At 44.8% G+C, this 20,337-nt stretch overlaps 2 protein-coding genes across 2 annotated transcripts in view; one reads left to right on the forward strand and one right to left on the reverse strand.

The window, feature by feature from the left end:
• ten1 (TEN1 subunit of CST complex) overlaps positions 1-1,324 on the forward strand; it is a 7,417-nt gene extending 6,093 nt beyond the window's left edge. The window contains exon 3 of the mRNA XM_080520711.1: positions 1,006-1,324. Within this exon, the coding sequence (XP_080376837.1) occupies positions 1,006-1,175 (170 nt within the window). The 3' untranslated portion in view covers positions 1,176-1,324. The remainder of the gene's footprint in view (positions 1-1,005) is intronic.
• Positions 1,325-2,235: 911 nt separating this feature from the next.
• evpla (envoplakin a) lies at positions 2,236-17,570 on the reverse strand. The gene is made up of 22 exons (XM_080521021.1): positions 17,356-17,570; positions 14,461-14,560; positions 14,195-14,349; positions 13,927-14,050; positions 12,448-12,579; positions 12,279-12,320; positions 11,726-11,887; positions 11,530-11,637; positions 10,583-10,678; positions 10,362-10,472; positions 9,677-9,823; positions 9,433-9,584; positions 9,247-9,344; positions 8,970-9,142; positions 8,004-8,179; positions 7,688-7,826; positions 7,402-7,595; positions 6,918-7,068; positions 6,696-6,779; positions 6,341-6,448; positions 6,159-6,251; positions 2,236-6,040 (listed from the first exon to the last, which is right to left on the reverse strand). The coding sequence occupies exons 1-22, from the start codon at positions 17,421-17,423 to the stop codon at positions 2,648-2,650; spliced, it is 6,006 nt and encodes a 2,001-aa protein (XP_080377147.1). The 5' UTR covers positions 17,424-17,570; the 3' UTR covers positions 2,236-2,647.
• Between the last annotated feature and the right edge of the window lie 2,767 nt (positions 17,571-20,337).

Below are 20,337 nucleotides of genomic sequence, written 5' to 3' on the forward strand. Positions count from 1 at the left end.
CAAATGAAACGTTTCAAATCAATTAAAGGTATACAGGAGGATTTTCCCGAATTTTAGGAAAGAACCGCCCTCTCCACCTTTTGAAAAAATGCACATGCGCAACGCTCTCCCTGCTCCCGAGACGGAACGCCTACTAAAACGTGTGAAAGAGACATGCACGAGCCCAGTTCTCCTCGTGCACGCTCTGTTTACAAGTCACAAGTCGGCATCGCTCACCGTAATAACTACTGACGATGCAAATTACAAAACAAACTAATCAACCCTGGAAAGTTACAATATAGACATAGATAACTTTTACTGGAAGTGATTTGAAATGGATTTCTCCAAATAGAAGCCAAACTTTACCTGTGGAGTAGAAACTTGGCGACTGAAGCATCAGTGGGAAGCCCAACCTGGGCTTTCAGCGCCATCGTGTGAAACAATCTGCCACAAACACTCTGGTCTTGTTTCTCTCTTCCCAAGCCTTTCTCTTCTTCTCATACACTTCCAAGACACTTTTTCTCTTGCGACCCTCTGCCATTTTCAAAGTACCCGATGAGAACTGCGAGCTAGCTGAAGGCGTAGCTCACCATATACACCTGAAAGCGCGCATGCGCAGAAAGTGAAAACTAATAGATCCACGCTACCTGGGGACGAGCACGTACGACCGCCTTACGTCACCAGAATGATTGACAATTGGGAGGACCAATAGTCTTGATGATCCACCCGGAAGTATAACATCCTCCTGTACACCTTTAACTAAATGAACATGTTATTTTTGATACCACTAATTTTTACTGACTAGTTGTTAGAAGTCGTGTAAAGACGTCAGCGCAACAGAGACTGAAGCTTCTTTGGTATCAAACAGGTTCAGGCTGAAGCCACTAGAAGTGACGACACACTGTACAGTCTTTACAATATTCACTGATACCAACTGAACGCCAGCGCGACTCTTGCAAAATAGCAGCAGAGGGATGATTGAGAACAGCCTCGGAGCCTTTATTTGTGTCCTGTGTTGTCCTGCAGGCGTGGGCGTGACGGTCCGGGCTCGTGTGCTGAACTGTGTGGACGGTGTCAACATCGCCCTGCTGCAGAAAGCCGTCGCAGAGCAGAGGAGCTTCTTCCAGGAGAGGCAGTGCAAACTGGCCCAATCTGCACAATCTGGAGATGCAACCTGGTCAGGATCGGATAAATGACCTGACATAAACTTTCTGCACTTCATCAAGTCCCAAATGAGGGTTTTAATGAGATTTCTCACTTTTTGTTGTCGAATAATCGCAATGTTTTGTTATGAGTCTTTGATTTATGAATGAAAGAGACAAATAAATTCTCAGGAAAAGATGTCCATTGAAATTAAATGCTTGATTTTCTTGCTTCTCTCATGACAGATCTGTACGTCGTTATATGAAGTTTGAATGTTTCTTCTATCAGTCAACTAGTTCATTAACAACCACTAATAAATCTTGGCTGTCATTTTTAGGCGAAGACGTTTTTCCAGTTCTCTAAATTGTGTGAATTTACCGCTTGTGTTGTTTTTCTGTGACGTCGACAAGATGCCTGCAGGGATCTTTGTATGTGGAGGGTCGTGTTACCTCCCGTGATATCTCAGACCGATTCATTTCAGAAAATAAAACGGCAAGCATAAAGAATATATATTATCTTATACTCCAGAGGTTTTGTCAGAGTTCTAATTATATCGCCCAGAAACATCAAGTAAATCAAATAATGAATAAAATCAAAGCAGAGTTTTATAAGCAATGTTCTATTGATTCATTAGTTTCTCTCTGACCTCCTGCTCGCAAATCAGTGGCCGCCATTTGGCTACTGGAGCCTGGGACTATGGCCTTCTTGTTCACTTATCCCAAATAATGTAAAAAAAAAAAAAAAAAAAAATGGTAGTATTTTTCACAAAGGTGAAACGGGACATACCTGATTTTTTTGTATTATTTCTGCTAAAAGGGCACAAGTATTCACATTCATAATGAAAGAGTTACTGTACTGTGACGTAAAATATTACATGGTGTGTGTTTTGTCACGTCAGTGCCATTATGCAACCCTTTGAAGTCAGCACTGCTCCTCTGTGTTGAAAGAAATTGTGAGCGCTTCACTTGAAAGCATTGCAGGAGTGGCCTTTTGTTGCGTTATCAGCAAATGTAGTGTTCGTGTGGACTTTGTGTGTTTCTGTTCCCACTGGGAAGAGTGCTGGGAGGCTGGTGGTGGAAACCTGCAACAGTGAAAGTCCAAGCTTCTTTTTGTACGGTTTATAATTTAAATTTATTGATACTCGTTCCTTCATAAACAAACAAAGATTGAGTTTAAAGTGAACAGTGTCAAGGATAGCCCAAGAGTAATACAGAATAAAATCAATCCTGGCAAGTAGCATTGCACCATGTCCCAGTATCCCAAATATAACAAGGCATCGTTTTTAAATTACATCCACAAAAAAAAAAAGAAGAAACAAAAACAAACGCTTGCCCATATCAGACATGTTTGGTAAACAAAAGCAACTCGGCGGCAGTTGTTTAGCGAGACAGAAAGCTTTGCGGGAGAGAACGCGTTTCCTGAGTCTAAATGTACATTGCATAATAAGCATGGATCTCCCATAAGTAGTCATACATTTTCAGGGAAACGCTCCACATGACCAGTTAACTTCAACCAGCAGACACATTTAGAATCTTGCATATTTATTAGCGCTGTACGTGGAATTGTAGCCAGACTCTTTGGAGGAGGCGGGCAGCATGGGGAGGCCAGACACGGGGTCTCTCTTGCAGCGATCCAGAGCTTGTTTGTAGTTGATCCTCTCCTTGGAGATCGGGTCCACGATATCTTTGATGTAGGACGACTCCGACTGAAGCTCCCTCATCATTGTGCTGTCGATCATCTTGGACTCGATGGCTTCCATGATGCTTACTCTCTTGCCATTGCTGGGATTGACCAGGCCTCCGGTCAGGTGCTGGGCCTCCATGAAGCGACTTGCCGTCTCCTTTGGCATCCAGCCTTTCTGAACAGCCTCTCCCACGGATAGGCGCTCCTTGGTCACGGGGTCTTCGACCCCGGTGAAAGCTTTCTGGGCATTGTGCAGCCTCTGAAGCTGACTCTCTTCAATCAGGCCTCTACCCGACGCCTTGGAAACCGGGTATTTCTGGCTGTTTTGGATGTCAATGATCCCGCCTGTTGCCGCTTGTGCTTCCAAAAGCCTCTGAGCGGTGGTCGGGTCGATCAGTTTGCGTAGGGCGGCGCTGCGTATTGTGTAGCAGGTGTCGGTGTTTGTATCCATTATTCCAGCCACTGGGCAGGCCTCTGACGCGTTCGGGGTTGAGTTAAGAGTGTTTGATTTGGCTGTGTTTGTGATGATGGAGTTATACACGGGCTGCTTCTTGTTCTCACCTGCAACCAGCAGGGCGAACTCCGAGATGGGGAGCTTCCCTTTTCTGTACTGTTGTAAGTCATAATCGCTCAGCCTTCCTTCCTTCAGGGCGTCTCTGATGGAGAACTGCTTGCCGCTCTTGCGATCCTGCAGCACGGACGTTTCCCCGTCGGGTCCCTTTGTGGTGATCTCCTCCCAGTCACACTCCAGCTCCTGCAGCTGGATGTACTGCAGGCGATCAATCAGGCCCCGGGCGTAGGCGTCATAGGGAGACATGTCTTTGCCGGTTTCGGGATCCAAAATGGTAATTTTGGTGGAAACGTTGGTCTCTTTGGTCCTCGTCTCTGTGTTGTCCTCCTTCTGCAGATACGCCAGAAGCTCACGGATGGTGCTGTCTCTCATGTGGATGTTGTCCTTTTCGTCTAGGATCTCTCTTTCCAGGCGCTGGACGTCGGAGTCCATCTTGAGGCTCTTCTGCCTGGTAGACTGACTCCGTTCGCTGTTGAGTCGACTCTGTTGCTGGAAACTGAGGGTGATGTCCTGTCTCGTGGTCTCAAGTGTTCTGAGCTCTCGAGTGAGCCTGTCCTTCTCTCTCTGCAAGCTGTCTCTGTTCAAAATGAGGTTTGTCTCTTCCCTGGTGGTGCTGGATTTGGAGCTCGACAGGAGAGTCATTTTATCATTCAGGCGTCTGATTTCATCTTCCAGGTCCTGTCTGGCAAATCTGTTTTGATTGACTTGGTCCCTGAGACGATCCCTCTCTGCTTCAACGGCCTGGTCTTTCTCAACACGGACAACCTCTTTGTACACAGTCTTTTCACCAGACTTCTCTTTACGGAGGATTTCGAGCCTGAGCATGAGGTTCCGGATATCTCTCTCGATGCGCAGAATGTTGCTGGTCTCCTGGTCAAAGTCGGTCCGCAAGCCACTCGTCAGCCTTTCTAGTTTTGGATCCCTCTCCACCTTCAGCACCTCTTCAACAACAATGCTCTCCTCGACGGGAGGCGGGGCGTTTTCCAGCTGCGTGATCCGCAGTCGGATCTCTCTGAGCTCGGACTCGGCTTGAATCCTCTTCTGGTGATCTTGGCTCTCTCTGAGGGTCCTCTGCAAGTCTTCCACTCTGGACCTCAGCTGCTGTATCTCGAGCTCCAGCTGACGCCGAGTCGTTACCTCATCATCCAGGCTCCGGCTGAGCCTCTCGTGCTCCATCATTTGCCTGGGATCCTTCTGCAGCCGCACGACCTCCTGAACAACCACTTTCTCCTCTGGCCTCTGTCTCTCCATCTGGATGTATTTGTTCTGCAGGTCAAACACCATCTCTTCAATTGAGCGGCGCATCTGCGCCTCGTCTCGCACGTCCTTTCTCAAGCGGTCCGCTTCTTTCTCTTGAAGTGGATCGGCTTCGTACTTAATAACTTCTTTGTTAATGAGTTTGGTCTCGACCTTGGACTTCTCGGCCTTCCATTCATCCCTGTCCCTTCTGAGGATTCTCACCTGGTCTTGGAGGGAGTTATAACGGGTATGCAAATAGTTCGCCTGCTCATTTAGCCTCTGGATCTCCCTCTGGTTTTCCGGGCTTCTTTCCTCTTTCACCACCTCTTGGAGCACTTCCTTCATTTCCACTTTTGGCTTTTCGGAACGAACGATGTTCAGTTCGCTCGTGACCTGAGTGACTTCTCTTTCAATATCAGTGCGCCTCTTACTGGAGTCTTGGATTTCTTTCCGCATGCGCATTATCTCCATCTCTGTGTTTGGATCTATCTGATAGAGCTCATTGACAATTTCCTTCACCTCTATTTTTGGTTTCCAGTCCTGAACCTCTCGGTAGCGGTTCTGGAGCTCCGACACCATCTTCGACAAGGAGGTGTTTTCAAGCCTCTCTTCTTCCAAGCTTGAATGGATCCTTCGAGTTTCGTTGATAAGTTCAGGGTCTTGTTCAATCTTTTTGACTTCTTTAGTGACGACTTTAGGTAGGATGTTTGGAATCAACCTCTCAAGTGCGTTAATCTCATGCCTCGTCTGAAAGATCTCGTCATTAATGATCTTGCTCTTGCTGGACTCTTCAGAAATTTCCGTCTCAAATGTTCTCACTGCCTTCAGCATCTCTGGGTCCTTCTCCACTTTCACCACTTCCTTCTTGACCACCCTCTCTTTGATGGGCGGTCTCTTCTGCTGGAGGATTGTCACCTCTGTCTTCATCTGAATCTGCTCCCCATCCTTCACGCGCTTTTCATCTCTCGTCCTTCCTATCTCATCTCTCAGCTTGGCTGCCTCGATATCCAGCTGGGGATCTTTCTCAAACTCGGTCACCTCTCTAGTTGCCATTTTGGGTGGGGTTTTTTTGCGGTTATCATTTAGAACGGTGATCTTGCTGTTGTACACTTCAACCTCCGTGTGGATAGTGCTGCGCCTCAGGATCTCTTCATTCAGTTTGGTTTTGAGGTCAGTCAAATCACTTTCCAGTTTGGGGTCGCGGTAGTACTGCAGTACTTCCTTCTCTTCGATGCGCTCCACCCCCCTGCGATTCTCCAGCGACATCAGCCTGGTTTTGAAGGTTCGCAGGTTTGTCTCTGAGTGAATTGTCCTCTCCTTTGCTTCTTCTATCTCTCTAAGCAGACTCTCAGTCTCAGAAGCGGACCTTTGTGCATTTTCAAGCTGAACCTGCTGCTGTGCCACCATCTGCACCTTCTCTTCATTCTGCAGCGGGAAGTGAAAAATCAATGATTGTCAATGAGCTGTTGTAGCTTAGGTATTACGATGCAGTCATAGTCCAAGAAAGCACGATACGTTTATTAAATCAGTATTTTTTTCTTACTTGTAAAAGCAGATTATTAGCCAATCCCATCTGTTTTTGGCGTTGGGTGTTTTCAGCCGTTGCTTCAGCATAGCGGTTCAACAGATCTTTTTCCTGCAATAAACAAGCCATCCATCGTTTTTTTTTAAAATCCTTTACAAAATTTCACAACTTCAAATGCTGTCAAATCCTAAAAATGTTACCTCTTTCTGAACGGCTTCGTTAAGTGTGAGCAAACGAGGCTTCTTCGGAATGGTGGCACCGCCATCCTCAAGTATACTGTTGTATCGGTCAACGTTGCCGTCGTACTCCTGCGCAGAACACAGGATTCAACGTTTAGCTCTCTCATTCAGGACTATTTCTACCATTTGTGGTTTGTTACTAAATTCATTTTAAGATTAAATGCTAAAGAGGTTACAATGAGATTTTATCTCAAAGGTGAAGTAGCAGATTATGTCTTTTACTTTTTGAATGAGCGTTTGAGTTTACATAAAGGTTTGCGACAAACATCACACAGACACAATTCTTGCATTGTCTGGTCATTTACTGGAGTCTTACATTGAGGAGATCTTGCAGGTCATGAGAGAGATCAGATGCTCTGTCCAGGTCACTTTCCTTCCTCTTCAGGTCATCCATCAACCTCTGAAGTGGAAAAAAAGTTCATCAAACATCATTTTAAGGTGTTAAATTGAACAAATAATAATTGAATATCTGCAGTTGTACTCTGAGTAGAGGACAGGAGTCGTGGCTCGGGTTTGTGGGGTCCGGAGGTTGCCTTACCTCTTGGGCGCTCTGCTTGGATGCGATTTGGGACAAATCGTCACTGGCGTTTATCTGGTTGTCAGGCAGGCTGTTCAGGTATGAGTTCAGGGATTTGCTGGTGTTGTGGAACTCCTGATCCTTGCTTGCTGCCTCCAGTAAGATGTTCTCTCTGAGAGGAACAGAACACAGAGAAGGTATTGCAACCTAAATTTAGTGTTACATAATAAAAGAACATGCCCGTTTCTGACTCGGTGGATGGGGAAGGTATGGTGATTACATGTTAAAGAAAAGAGCAGTGCAGTAAAAGAAACATTTTATTTCCCTCCTTATTGTTGGAATTGGGCCGAAGATGAGCGTTTCACCAAATAAAGGAGCGACTGTCTTGACGTCTCGGTGTGGGTCAACGGGTGTTGGGTTGTTCTGGAATCAAACCCCTCTTATACTGACTGACGTGACCGGACCCGTTGGTTTACGGAAGCGTTTCCGGTCTGTCTCTGCTCACCTGTCTTTCAGCTGGTTTGCAACGTTTGTGTAGCGGCTCTGTAGGTCCTTGACCTCCTTTCTCTGGCGGTCGATGTCGGGACAGTACTCCTGGTAGCCCTGCTGCAGAGAGCTGCACAGCTGCTCTGTGTTTTCCAGATCCTTACTCAACTTCTTCATGTCGGGCTGCGCCGCTGCCACAGCCTTTTTCTGGTACTGGACACGTCAGAGGAGACACATTAATCGCTTGAGCGCGTCGCTGGTTGTGTTGCGGTGATGTCGCGCAGTGGAGACGCTGACTTTCTTACCTGGATGTCGTCAGTCCGTGCTTGAAGAGCATTCGGGACGTCTGCTATTGGTCCATCTTCACTCAGCTTTTCCTCAAACCCAGAGACGATACCATCCACCTTTCTAATCTGATTCTCCAGCTCCAGAGACGCATTTGCTCTGATAAAAAGACAAAAGTCGTGTTTGATATACTATAATTACCCCACGAAGCACAATAGCTGGAGAAATCCAGGAAGACCAGATGGTTGCATTATATTGTACGGAGTATATAAGATCTATACATTTAATTGTACTTCAACTGTATAAAGACTCCATGCAACGCCAGCGTGCGCTTACTTTTTGTTGTAGAGGTCGGCCAGTCCAGCGACGCTGTCGTACTTGTTGTCGGCAGCGCTGAGTTTGAGTGGCAGTCCCAAGGAAGTACCGCTGGGGTCTTTGGACAACAGTGGCTGCAGGTTGGCCTGGGCGGCTGCCTTCTGCTGCTCCAGAGCCTTCAGATCTTTTGCAGCTTGCTGTTAAAAAAAAAAAGAAGAAGCAAACGTCAGATTATAATTTTCTATCCAGACCTCCGACTTTTTAAACTGTGATGCTGCAAAGAAATGTCTGGGGATGTACATGTTGTTGTTGTTCTACAGCAGTGCTTCTCACTGGGGGGCGTGGTGGGGTGTCAGGGGGGGGCGGGAGGCAGGCGCGACTTTCACTATTAGTGTCTTTATTCATGCTTGAACGATAAAAAAAGGGCCTCCAGCTCATTTTATTAATTTATTTTGATAATCAGGCGATTGTATGCAGAATGCTGGTGCCAGCAACTCATACAGTGATTTATACAGATAAATAAATACATATTATCAGGTTCTCAATGGTAGTACAATTCGGGGGGGAGCTGAACATTTTTTTGTCCTCTAGGGAGGGCATGACAGAAAATAATTGAGAACCACTGTTCTACAGCATTACTACTTGACATTATGTTCATGCAAATAGCCTGAAGAGGCCAGAAGAAGCAGCAACTCCTGGTTACAGCTCAACAATGGCTTGTCATATGGACTGAACAATGTGATCAAATTATAATTTTTTATATGGTTCAGGATGAAAGAAAAGGTAACGACAACAGTAATTTAAAACTAAATCCAAAATACAAATCTAAAAGTGCGACCAAAAATGAAGAATTTCAAAATAAAAAGATATACCCCCATATTAGTTTGAATGCAGTAAATGTGTGCTGAGGCTCATATCAATTGACATTTTCAAGCTGTTGGTGCTGATTTGAGGTTGTTTTTTTTTTTTTTGTTTTCCCCATCTCACCTCCTGCTTCCTCAGCCTGTCGGCCAAATCTGAGACGGGGTTGTTGCGGTCCAGTGGGGTCCGCAGGCGGCCCAGCACGCCTTCCTCCGCATTGTCCAGGTCACCGTCCAGCTTGTCCAGCTGCTGAGCCAGAGCTAACGCTTTGGGGTCCAGCGGGGCCGAGGACACCGGGGCTGCAGGGGGGAAACACGTGCACTGATTCATCTGGAGGCCGCCGTCTCTCACTGAAACCAGTGGCTGGGTGGCTTATGAAAGCAACATTATTGTGGACAATAACCTGACTGCAGGCTCCTGGCCATGTCGATTTTGGGAGTTTTCAGTGACGCTGCAAGAGCAGTCCGTCTCTTCTTCATGTCGGCCAGCTCACTGCCCAAACTGGTGGAGGGAACATGCAGAGGAGGTGACAAAAATCATGAAAGAAATGACACACTAGTGATTCTAATCACAGCCCAGCATTACTTACAGGTCCACTCTGTCGATGGCCTCGGGGTCAGGCGGAGGGATCTGGAAACAGGCTCCCGGGACGGTCTTGGTCACTCCATTGGAGGCGACGACGTCCCAGTCGTCGCCCGAGTTTGACCTCAGGCTGAACTTCTCTCCTCTGGTCAGGGTGCCCTGGACGGTGGCGGCAGAACAGTAAAGTTGAGCGGTTGCTCGGCAAAACGGGAGAGCTCGTCCAAATGGGTTGCACCAAAGGAGAAGTTCACCTCGTCTCCGTCCCAGTCGCACAGCGACTCCACCGTGACGGACCTGCTGGGGGCGCTGCGGCGCAGCTTCAGAGGGTTGATGGTGGTGCTGCGCCTCCTCAGGTCGGACAGCAGCTGCTCGTTGTTCTGCATGGTGCTTTCCTCACTCTGGTGGGGCGACAAGTCGTCTTACAAATAAGACACTGAGGGAGAAACACTTCTCAAGCCTGGAGTTTCCTGAATGCTCAGGAATATTCCACACAACAAATCCAATCCTGCTTTCCATTGTTTTTAAAACGACTAAGAAGATTTTCCACGTCATGAAATATATTTTCATTGTGTGACATCTGATGAGACATTTAATGATTTTGGACAACTTTTAAGGTGTCGACACAACTCTACAACAATGATATGAATATTTAAGTCTCCTGTGGTCATAAAGAGGTTCCATGAATCCATGGCTATCCTTTATGGAGATGTTTTCCTCAGCTAGTTTTGAACCTATTTGCATGTATTTCATGATGAATAGACTGATGAAATCTAGAAGTCTCGTCCCTGTCTTTATGATGAGTTAGCCTTCGCTCCCTGCACACACTGTTCTTGGACAGTCGGTCCAGGATGAAGGTGTCCCTCTCTTTCTTTCAGCCCTTTGACTCGTCTTCCCTGAAGGAGGATAAACGCTGGCGGTGACGTCATCGTGATTCACCTCGAGCTGCAGCAGCGTCTCCGAGTTGCTCTTCTTGCTGACGGCCTTGGGGTCCAGGCTGGTGTTGAGTTTGCTCAGACTCTGCGACAGCTGCTCCGTGTCCATTTGGTACTGAAACAAGACGCGGAACCTCTTTGACTTGTGGAGGGAACGACGGTCTGAACCAGTGACTCCTCTCACATCTCGTGCATCAGATGCGAACGTTCTCCATCGTGACCCACCTTCTTGTATTCCTCCACATTGTCCAGGTGAGTCTCCTGGCAGATGCAGAGGTTGAGGAACTTCTGCCACTCGCCTCGCACGGATTCTCTTTGGTTCTGGATGTGAAGCACAGAGAGTTAGCCTGGGTTGAGGCCACGTTTGAAGACTCATTCGGCCCCCGGGGTGGTACTGAGGACCCCCCCACAACAGTTCCATTCACATCCAGAGGACAAACCACACACACACACACACACACACACACACACACACACACACACACACACACACACACACACTTCCACTCCTCATTGACGAGATTGTTCTGTTAATTTTCTAAATCAAGTTGTTGTTTGCTTTTTTTTTTTAGTTATTGTTGTGGTTGGTGGTTTTTCTTTTTCTTTTTTGTCTTTTCCTGTTTTTGTTTTTTTTTTGTTTTTGTTTTTTTGTTTTGTTCTGTTTTTCTCTTTTCTTTTTTTTTTCTTTCTTTGTTTTGTGTCCTTTGGTTTTTGCTTTTGTTATAATTGTTGTGATTATTTTGTTTTTTGCTCTGTTGTTGCTCAGGCTGGTTTCATCTCATGGCAGTTGGAAAATATTTAGATCACTGTGATTACTATATTATTAAAAAGAAAAAAAATGTATGTATCACTAACAAGGGTATTGTATGTTTCTCCCCACCCAGTCTTTCTCTGTCTTTCCTCTCCTCTCCTCTATCCTCTCACCCCAACCGGTCAGCAGAATTCCTCCACCTCTGACTCTGGTTTCTACAAAGTTTCTCCCTGTTGGGAATTTTTCCTTTCCACAGTCGCAAACACACCTGCTTGCTCATGTGGATATGTTGGGCTTTTCTATTTTCTCTATAAAAGCACATTGGAATGACTGTAAAGTATTTAAAAAAGTCTTTCTTTTTAAATTAAAAAAATAACAATAATAAAAAAAATAAAGACTCATTCATTTCATTTCAAGTCACCTTTATGGTGTCACTGGCAGGATGGTTGAGCTCGATGAGTCTGTCCCCTTCGTCCTGGAGCTTGTTCACCTCGCCCTCGTGGGCCAGCAGACTGTTGTTCTTGAAGTTCTGCGAGAAACGTTGAATCACCCGTGATCATTCTGGACTCGCCAGGCTGCACCAGGATGTGCGTGTTTCCCCCCCGCCAAGTACCGACCTCATAGCGCCTGCGAACGTCAGCCGGGTCCACGATGCGGTCGCTCCAGTCCTGCGTCTTGATCTTGTCCTGCTCCTCCCGCAGGAAGGCCAGCTCTTTGTTGCTGCCCTGCATGTACTCGTACAGGCTGTTCAGGTAGTGGCGGCGCCACTTGGAGTTTTCCTGGAAGCAAAAGAAAAGATCATCAAGTGAAAAACGAGGCGCTTTAATGTGTATCTGTTGTTAAGAAAATAAGATCATTCTTGATGATAGTCTGTCATGATGATACCTGCATGCTGGAACCCAAATATGATCAATATATATATATAATATATATCTACATAAGATAAGATAAGATAAGATAATTACTTTATTCATCCCCGAAGGGAAATTGTTTTGTTGCAGCAATCTGGTATCTAGGAATATTATAAAATGCAATAGAATAGAAATAAAAGTAAAAAATAAAAAAATAAAAAAATATAAAAAAAACATAGTGTTTTCTATCTATAAATTAATTTTCCTTATTTAATATCATTAAAAAAAAAGAGGTAAAGATGTGAACAAAGCAACTCACCAGCAATGTGTTGTATTCTTTCTTCAGGGCATTAAATTTCTCCTGCAAGACAAGAAAGTGACGTTTTAGAGAGACAAAATCGTGATGACGAGTGAGTGAAAACGGTTTTTTGACAACTCGTCCCGACACCCGGATGGTTTCCTGTTTCCGTGAAGAGACATTCTGTCACCTTGCTGCCGGCCGAGTTGACGCAGAGCTGCGGGTTGTACGACTCCAGCTCCTTGTGCAGGATGTTGTGATTGGCGATCTGCTTCTCCAGGTCCGCGATGGAGGGGCCGAACTCCTCGTTATTCACCATTTTCTGAGGGCCGAGAAGGACAATTCAGGCGAAGGACAATTCAGAGACGTGGCCGTGTGACACACAACCGACCGGCAGATAATAACGTCACTGTGCTCCAGAGCAAGACGTGGGGATGTCTGAACACCAGACATCACCTTCGATTCGTATTCAAATTAAATTACTTTTACAGGTTTAAATCCGTGTTTTTTAGTGATTTTCATGGTCGACCAGCCTCACTGGACTGTTTCTGTCCCCCATTGTTTAAATTCACTCAAAACATCCTCAAATATTATTATTATTATTATTATTACTATGATGATTATGATTATGATGATGATGATGATGATGATGATGATGATGATGATGATTAATGAAAACAATGTAACTATTAATATTATTGTTGATGTTATTATTTATTTGTACAGCTGATTATTATCATTATTATTATTATTATTATTATTATTATTATTATTATTATTAATATAATAATAACATCAACAATAATATCAATAGTTGCATTATTATTATTTATTTGTACAGCTGATTATTTTATTATTAATAATAATAATATAATAATAATAATGTAACTCTTAATATTATTTTTGATGTTATTATTATCTATTTGTACAGCTGATTATTATTATTATTATTATTACATTATTATTATTAATAATAATAATAATATTATAATAAAATAATAATAATGTAACTATAATATTATTATTATTTATTTGTACAGCTGATTATTATTATTATTATTATTATTATTATTATTAATATAAATAATAATGCAACTATTAATATTATGATTATTTATTTGTACAGCTGATTATTATTATTATTATTATTATTAATATCATAATAATAATGTAACTATTAATATTATTGTTGATGTTATTATTATTATTGTTTATTATTCTTATTATTATTATTATTATTATTATTTATTAGTACAGCTGATTATTGAACAGCCGATCTGAGTCCCTCAGAAATCATTAGAATCACAGAACCATTACAACTAACTTCTTGTTGTTTGTTAAGGTTCATGAAAACAACATCCCTACGTTTCATGGTTTATGTGATTTAATAGCCCCCATGTGTTAATGTTTATGAAATAAATAGCAGTCAAGTGAGGGAATTCTAAGTTGGACACAGTTTTTTTTAAACAACTTCTATTCAAACAGAATAAAATCGTCCAATTGGTGGTAAACTATTTCAGTGTCAGCATGAAAAGAGAGAAACACTTTGTGATTAAAGTAAACTTGTCCAAACGTCACGGTTTCGTGCGACGTGATCAGAACAATGAGCTTGAGGTCAGTGTGGTCTCGTCTGGTGGCCGGAGCTCACAGTGAATCACTGCCAACTGACCTGCTTCTCGCTGAAGACCGGCCCCCACTCGATGAGGGGCATCAGCGACACGTCGTCGATCTGCTCGTAGATGTCCCGGTAGAAGAGACAGTCCTTCAGCCAGCGGTCGTGGAGCCGGATGACACTGGAGGGGACAGAGAGGGAAGACTCTGGGTTTCACACCTCTAGTGAAAGATGGAGCGTCAAGACCACATTCAGGGACTAAACTACCAAACCCCCCCCCCACTTCTAGTTTGTCGTCTTTACTCTCCACCCTCCATCAACTCACTCGGCGTTGATCTCTTTCGCCTGCGGGTGTTTGAGCTTCTTGAGGCTGTCGATGTCCATGAAGAGGTCCTTCACCAGCCCCTCGGCCTCCGTCAGGTCCTCCGACACCTTGTTCTTGTGCTGGAGGGGCAGCTCGTTCTTGTCGTTTTCAGCGTCCTGTCGGAAGGAAACACCACATTCCACGAATGTTTTATTTGATTTTTTTGGGTCACAGGCCTCCTGAGGTCTGCCGGCAGTGTTTTCAGAGAGTGCGTTGGTTTTGCTCACCACAGCCAGCAGCCCCTCGGCACGGAGGATGTCTTTCTCCACCGTGTCGGCGTTCTTCTGCATTTGGGCCACGAGGAGGGCCAAGCTGCTGGCCTGCTCCCTGCAGAGAGGGAGAAGAGGGGGGGGGGGGGGGGGTTAGACCCAGGAGGAGTTCAGAGGACTTTGTCATGTACAGACCACAGCTCTTATCTTCCCGGGTGATATGTTGGTTCCTGAAGAAGCTCCACGCACATTGGTAAACAACATATTTTACACTGAAATCACATTTCTGGATGAAGGGAGGTCCTCAGTTTGATTTTTATCAAAGTCATAGTGAATCACCTGATGGAAACGTCATTTAAATAAACGAAATGAAAAGTGAGAGACACTTTTTGGAAGGTTTTTTTTTTTTAATGCTGTTCTCATGGAGGCAGTTTTCCCTAATGCAGATCCATAGTGTGCAGATGAATCACACACACACACACACACACACACACACACACACACACACACACACACACACACACACACACACACACACACACACACACACACACACACACACACACACACACACACACACGGTTTCCGGAGCATTTAAGATGGCGTCGGTTCAACACTGAGATTTCCACCTTGCCAGTCACACCCGAGGCGTTCCTCAGATTCTGGTCATTTTTTTCCCAGTGAGACCGTCCCTCCCTCCCTCCCTCCCTCCCTCCCTCCCTCCCTCCCTCCCTCCCTCTCTCCCTCCCTCCCTCCCTCCCTCCATTGTGGCTGAAGAACGTAAACTAATGTCTCGGCCAGACAAAGGGAGCAGGGCGGTGGAGGAGGTGCAGACTGGGCAGGCTGGTATGAAGAGATCATCTAAAACCATGAAGCCAATTGACATGTTGGGGTGTGTGTGTGTGTGTGTGTGTGTGTGTGTGTGTGTGTGTGTGTGTGTGTGTGTGTGTGTGTGTGTGTGTGTGTGTGTGTGTGTGTGTGTGTGGTAACCAAGAAGGGATTTGAATGCAATCAGAATGTTTATGAATCAGCATATAACACATATACAATAAAAATCTTTTCTGATTTGACGGCTTGGATTTCAAAACAATCAGTAGTTTCATTTTTTTTTTTTGAGGAAGACGGATTCCTCCTGTTTTATGTCTCTGTAATATTGTTATATCTATTTTTCTGAAGCGGACCCTCTTGATGTTTTGCAGTTTGCAATACCTTCAAGTCTGTGGTGCAATGATCAATAATACAATGCAGAGATCAAATCACTCCTGCATCAATACACAAACAGTTTCACGCCTAAAGAAGGAACGAAGCCAAGTGAAGGAGTTCTGCACACATCAGCCGTGATTCAAACAACCTGAAGGCTTCCTGCAAGTTCAACTCTTTTCTTTCTTTTTGTTTTTTAGAAAGTAAATGTCTTGATGCACAAACCCTCAGAACATTCACGTTCAACAGGATTATTGGGAATTACAGTGGCTAGAAAAGGAGCGTACAAACGCAAACGTGTTAAATAAAGCTTAATCATTTGAGGCGTTATATCTAATGAGTGGATTTGAGACGACTGTGTATAAGTGCATTTTTTATAAAGGGGATTCTTTTTAAATCCTCGGGGATGGATGAGTAATTGTGAGACACTAAACTGCTGAGCAGCTCCAGCTGATTCAGATCCAAACTAGGAAAACTGGATAACCCACATAATTCACCAGGGCTTGTCAGCATTTGTATTTTTTCTTCTTCGTCACCGGATCACAAAGCTCGGAGCAGAAACACTCCCTGGGTGGGCGAAGCTTTCACCTCGTCCCTGCAGCTCAACAAAGCACATACAGCCAATCGTTTTTTTTTTGGGTTTTTTTTTTTACATGAACATAAATATAAACGATATTGAATCAAAGCGAGACTCAGCCAGCTCAATGGCCACAGGAAGATGAAGATGAGCGCCACAGCTGGCCGGTTCTCATCAGTGGCTTCAGTGAGAAGTCTCAACTTTATAGTTCAGTTACTTTGACTTATATTCATTTACTTGAAACTTTAAATAATATTTATATCAGCCTCTCTTTCATACTAAACTCTGCTCTAATGAGAACTTCCATGGTGGACGTTCTGGGGTTCAGTTCTACTTGTTCCTGTACTTGCTTCTGTACTTCACTCGCTTTTCACCAGCTTTGTTTTCTTTCTTTTTTTTAAAAGTGCTGTGAAAGGAACATTAGAACATTAGTAGAACCCGTCAATTACCTGCAGAGCGCAGACATCATTACCCCAAAGATCTAAACCCAATCGTGTTCTCAGGTATTCATGAAGGCGTGGCCAGACAATAAACACTGTGTTTTACACCAGAGCTGAAAAACAAATGAACAACCGCGTCGCCGCCATGATGATTGAACAATTATTTGCTATGGGAACGACGGCGTCGTTTTGGGGCCAACGCCCAGCGTCACGCCTCAGCAGAAAGGTTAAAGGTCAAACCTCCGGCTGGAAGCCAACAAGTGTCCCTAAAGTCCAACCCGGGTCGGCGTTTTCCCCGAACACGTAACCGCTTTTAACCTCTGTGATATTTGAAACTGCGCTTTTCAGGTTTCCTACTTGGAGACGTCGTCACATCTGGGCTTAGTTTTATGTGTCCGACGCTTCACGGGCAGGGGGAGGACGGCGAGCGGGGCGGACTCTTCCCCTCCGTCTCCGTCTTTCCCACGGTGACGGAGGGGAAGCATCCCGACTGTTTGCAAAGTGACCCTGACCTCGGCCTCTGTTTGGCTTCCGTCACTCGACGCTGGTCGTCGGTGAAGACGTTCCATCAGAAAGGAAGAAAGGAAGGAAGAAAGCAAGCAGAGGAAACATGACACAGGTGTTTGGAGCAGTGGAGGAGCAGGAGGAGGGGGAAAAGTGAGCGAGGTGCAGCCGGAGGGGGAAAAACCAACTCACTTGCTCATCTTGCCCGACACCCTGAGCGTCCCGTCCTTGGGAACCTCCTTCTCCTTCTTACGAAGCATCTTGACGTGTTTGGCGGCGGGTCAGGCAGCGGGTCCCACACGGCAAAATTAAACCAAAAAGAAAAAAAGAAAAAGTCTCTTCACTGTGTCTCTGCTTTTACTCCCGGTGTGGCGTGTGTCCTCCTCCTCCTCACCCTGTGCTCTCCTGGCCTCCTCTCTCTCACTCAGACTTGTACACGACACACACACCGCTGTCACCGCAAGGTTGAACCCCCGAGGCTCCTCCCTGGTGTCCACGCCCAGACATCCACCTCACTGAGGACCGGACCGACCTGTTCTCTCTCTCTCTCGCTCTCTCTCTCTCTCGCTCTCTCTCGCTCTCGACCTCCAAGGATGAAGTGATATTAACCAAGCACAGGGATGAAGAACGGGGAGGAAGCTACAGGGTGTGTGTGACTGAGGCTGGACGTGGTGATGGTTGGTACGTCTTCATAAAGGGTTTGGGAGCGGAGACGTCTGTCTGCATGTATATGAATCCAAACCTGAAGTTTTGTGTGGCAAATATGTAGAACGTGTAGAAATTCGGAAATTCGGTCGCACATCATCTTTATTTTTGTGCCTACCTTTGAAAAAAAAATTTTCTTTTAAATCACAGAATGTAATCAGAGTCTGACACGACATCCCGATTCAACCTTGTCACATCCTCCCACACCCAGAAAGCCTCCGGTGCACCTCCACACCGTGTCCGCTGTCCACAGTGGCAGAAAGTGGGGAAACGTGGAGGGACGTAATGTCCTGACCCTCGTGGTCACGGGCGACTCTCCACATATCACCGAGGGATCAGGGCGTCTCTCTCGGCCGCGGATCAACAATAGGACAACCTGGGTGAGGAATGCAGCCCGTCGGCTTCCTGCAGAGCCGTTTGATTGGTCCAGGCCCACACTGAGTCCCGCAGGGCGAGTCCACCTGCCTGCAGAACCAGGTCCTCGGGTCGCTCCCTAGTCAACGGCCTCACAGCAGTATTTCTTTTTCTTTTTTTAAAAGAAAGACATTTTTAAATACATTACAGTCATTCCAATGTGCTTTTATAGGGAGAATAGAAAAGCCCAACATATCCACATGAGCAAGCAGGTGTGTTTGTGACTGTGGAAAAGAAAAACTCCCAACAGGGAGAAACTTTGTAGAAACTAGAGTTAGAGGTGGAGGAATTCTGAGGACCGGTCGGGGTGAAAGGATGGAGGAGAGGAGAGGAGAGAAAAAGACTTGGTGGGGAGAAACATACAATACCCTTGTTAGTGCTACATGCATTTGTTTTCTTTTTAATAATACAGTAATCACAGTGATCTAAATATTTTCCAACTGCCATGAGATTAAACCAGCCTGAACAACAACAGAGCAAAAACCAAAATAATCACAACAATTATAACAAAAGCAAAAATAAAACGACACAAAACAAAGAGAAAAAGAAGAAAAAAAAAAAATATATAGCCCATATCTCACTTTGGTAACTGTCATACATTATCAAGGCAATAACTAAGAACTAACTAAAAAATGATTATGCAAGAAGAACAAGTTGGTGCATATATACACACATATATATAGGTGCATATATGTACATATATAGGTACCTCTATGCACGTATATGTATGCACATATATGTACATATGTGTGCATATATGTACATATATGTGCGTATATGCACATATATGTGCGTATATGCACATATATGTGCATATATGTACATATAATATAGGAAGACGGCCAATTTTATATATGTCACATATATTAAAAGCCTATATTAAAACATATATGTGTATATAGGTTCTTTCCATGTGGGCCGGCCAAACTTTAACATGCTGCTTTTTCAGCTGCGAGAGTTTTTGCCGGTACTTTCCAGGATGGGCCACGTTGAGCCGGACACACTCTCACCTCAAGATGTTTGCTCTTCACTGGGAGCAGCTTTGGCTTTAGGGGTCATTTGTGCTGACAGAGCATCTTCTGACCCTCCGGAGCCACACACACTGCTACGATGCCGACTTTGCCATGGGCGTTCTATAGATGCTCTCCTTTCCTCCCACGAATCCCAAAACATGCGTTTGAGCTCCGTTGTTGTGTCGCCGTTGTCCACAGGGGTGAAAAGCAGCCTGGCTCTGTCCTGTGAGGGACCTCTGTACCATCACGTCACTCGCTTCACACAGTAGCAGTGACATAGTCAGCAATACCCGGTCACACTTCTAAAAATGTGCCCCGTTTGGATTAAATAATAGAGTTCAATATCACTAATTGGAATCAGATAAAAGCTTTTAACTTTGTGCGTCACAGATATCGTGTCCATCATCACAGTCCTCCTCTGCTAGGAAAGAAAGGGGTGTGTTGATGGAATGAAAAAATACTGAGGATCTAAAGTACAGACGTAGACGTGATGGAAACGCTTGAAGTGAAGTAGAGAATAAAAAATGATTAAACTCTCAATTTGAGTTTTCTTCCCCCTCTGAATCAGATCAGACGCAAACACGACAACTATTCATCGGCATGTTTCACCGACGAAGCGAGAGAAAACAGTAAGAGTGGAACCAGAGTGAGGGCGTGGCCGTCGCCATTCACTAAACTACACACGGCTTCACAACCCTGAAGTGTGACGAACAGAAGGCCGGTCGTTCCTGAAACACTCCGGCTTGGGAGACGACATAGTTCTGCTCGTACGTGTTTACACGTCCACCGTTTATTACCTTTGTTCAGGCTGTGACGCGCTGGAGCCCGAGACTGGAGGAGCACCACTCAGGCTACAATATCAAGATGTCCTCTGCTGTTTATTTATCATATGTAGACATTTTGAATCATAAATGTTGTAATAAACATACTAAAAATCTGGGTTTTTTTTTTCAAATGACAAAAAGAAGAATATGGAGGAAAATCTTTCTGGAATAGTATCTTAACATACATTGATTATTACCATACACATTCTATCATCAAT

The sequence above is a fragment of the Blennius ocellaris genome, assembly GCF_963422515.1.
Source record: "Blennius ocellaris genome assembly, chromosome: 3".
NCBI classification, from domain to species: Eukaryota; Metazoa; Chordata; class Actinopteri; order Blenniiformes; family Blenniidae; genus Blennius; species Blennius ocellaris.